The sequence below is a fragment of the Marmota monax genome, unplaced genomic scaffold (genome assembly GCF_021218885.2).
Source record: "Marmota monax isolate L192 unplaced genomic scaffold, Marmota_monax_Labrador192_F-V1.1 WCK01_AAM20220418_F8-fsc00272, whole genome shotgun sequence".
Classification (NCBI taxonomy): Eukaryota; Metazoa; Chordata; class Mammalia; order Rodentia; family Sciuridae; genus Marmota; species Marmota monax.
In genome coordinates, this window is record NW_026694928.1 from 1,146,575 (window position 1) to 1,147,982 (window position 1,408).

General features: G+C 33.7%; 1 protein-coding gene across 1 annotated transcript; it reads right to left on the reverse strand.

The window, feature by feature from the left end:
- Window positions 1-302: 302 nt before the first annotated feature.
- On the reverse strand, window positions 303-880 carry LOC124081158 (replication protein A 14 kDa subunit-like). Its single transcript, XM_046427330.2, is given in 1 exon segment — window positions 303-880. A coding segment is annotated over 1 exon segment (363 nt). The 3' UTR covers window positions 303-517.
- Window positions 881-1,408: the final 528 nt, after the last annotated feature.

The following is a 1,408-nucleotide window of genomic DNA, read 5'->3' on the forward strand; positions in this document are numbered from 1 at the left end:
AATGTAGACATCATTTTTCTATGCACATGGCATCTGCAAGGAAGGCAAAGCAAGGAGAAAGGAAGGGAGGGAGAGAAGAAGGGTCAGAAGAAGGAAGGAAGAAATGAAGGAACAAAGGAAGGAGTAGGGGGAGAGAGGGAGGAAAACATCGTTAACAAAGAAAATAGAACTATCAAGATTTAAAGATTACTTTCAGGAAAAACAATATTTTTGTATTAATTTGATTTTTTATTAATAAAATAGAAACTTAGACTCCTGACAACAGCTTTGATCTTATATCTTATCTGACCACATGCTGGAGTGGCAATAGTTTATAAAAGGACTTGGGTGAGAACATTCAATATATAAGTTTCAACAAAAATGCAGATTAGGATGTCTAAAGTTCAGTAAATGAAAAATTAAATGGAGCACATTAAATCTTAGGAATCATAGGAGTCTCTCCCTCAAACAAGTGGGGCCTCCTTTAATTATCTTCATCATAGCCACTTGCAATTACAAGAAAATTCATTAAGATCAATCACGTTGTGTAACCCCTTAGAGAAAAAAACTGTGGGAACTCATGGGTAATTTTCACAGCTTCATTATAAAGTCCAAGATGAAAAGGATTGTTTTCTTCTTTAAACTGGACATAAGATGCACACATGATGGTTGCTTTTGCCATTACTCTGCCAACTACTTCCATGATTCCAGCAATTTTTCAATCAAGAGGCTACATCAATTCAATGGTTTCATTTTTTCCTTCTCCATCTGAAAGAATAAACATCTCTCCAGTAGGGTAAATCTTTTCCAGCCTTCCTACGAAGCAGACGGGCCTGTCAATGAACTGAGCTAGCATGCTGGCATTGACGAGGGCCTTGGGCAACTCCATCAACTCAATCATCCAATATTTTAAATTTAGGACTAATTTATCAAAAACATCTAGTGGAAGATTAGAAAACATGCCTAAAAATAATAAGTTTAAATTTCAGCAGATAAATGAAAGCTACAAAAATAATCTAATGGAAATGCTAGAAATAAAATATAGCATTAGAGATGAATATTTTTTCATAAACTTATGTGCAGATTCAAATTAAGAAAAAAATGTAAGTGAACTTGAAAACAGAATAAGAAAAATTACCTAAATTTAGAAAAATTAGGACTTAAAAGAATTCACAAGTGGTAGACAATACAAAATATGTCCTAACATATTTAGAGTATCAGAGGGAGAAGGTACAGAAGAAAAGAGGGATGAGGATTAAAACAATAAGTGAAACAAAAATGAAATCACAGATGTCAGAATTTCAGAGAATCCAAAGGGGAGAAAATTCTCCTAAAGGAGAATTCTTATATACATAGTATTTGAAGAGTAACAAGGCAAAGATTAAGAGAAATGCTTGGAGAGAGCAGGAGGAAGAAGACATATTATACA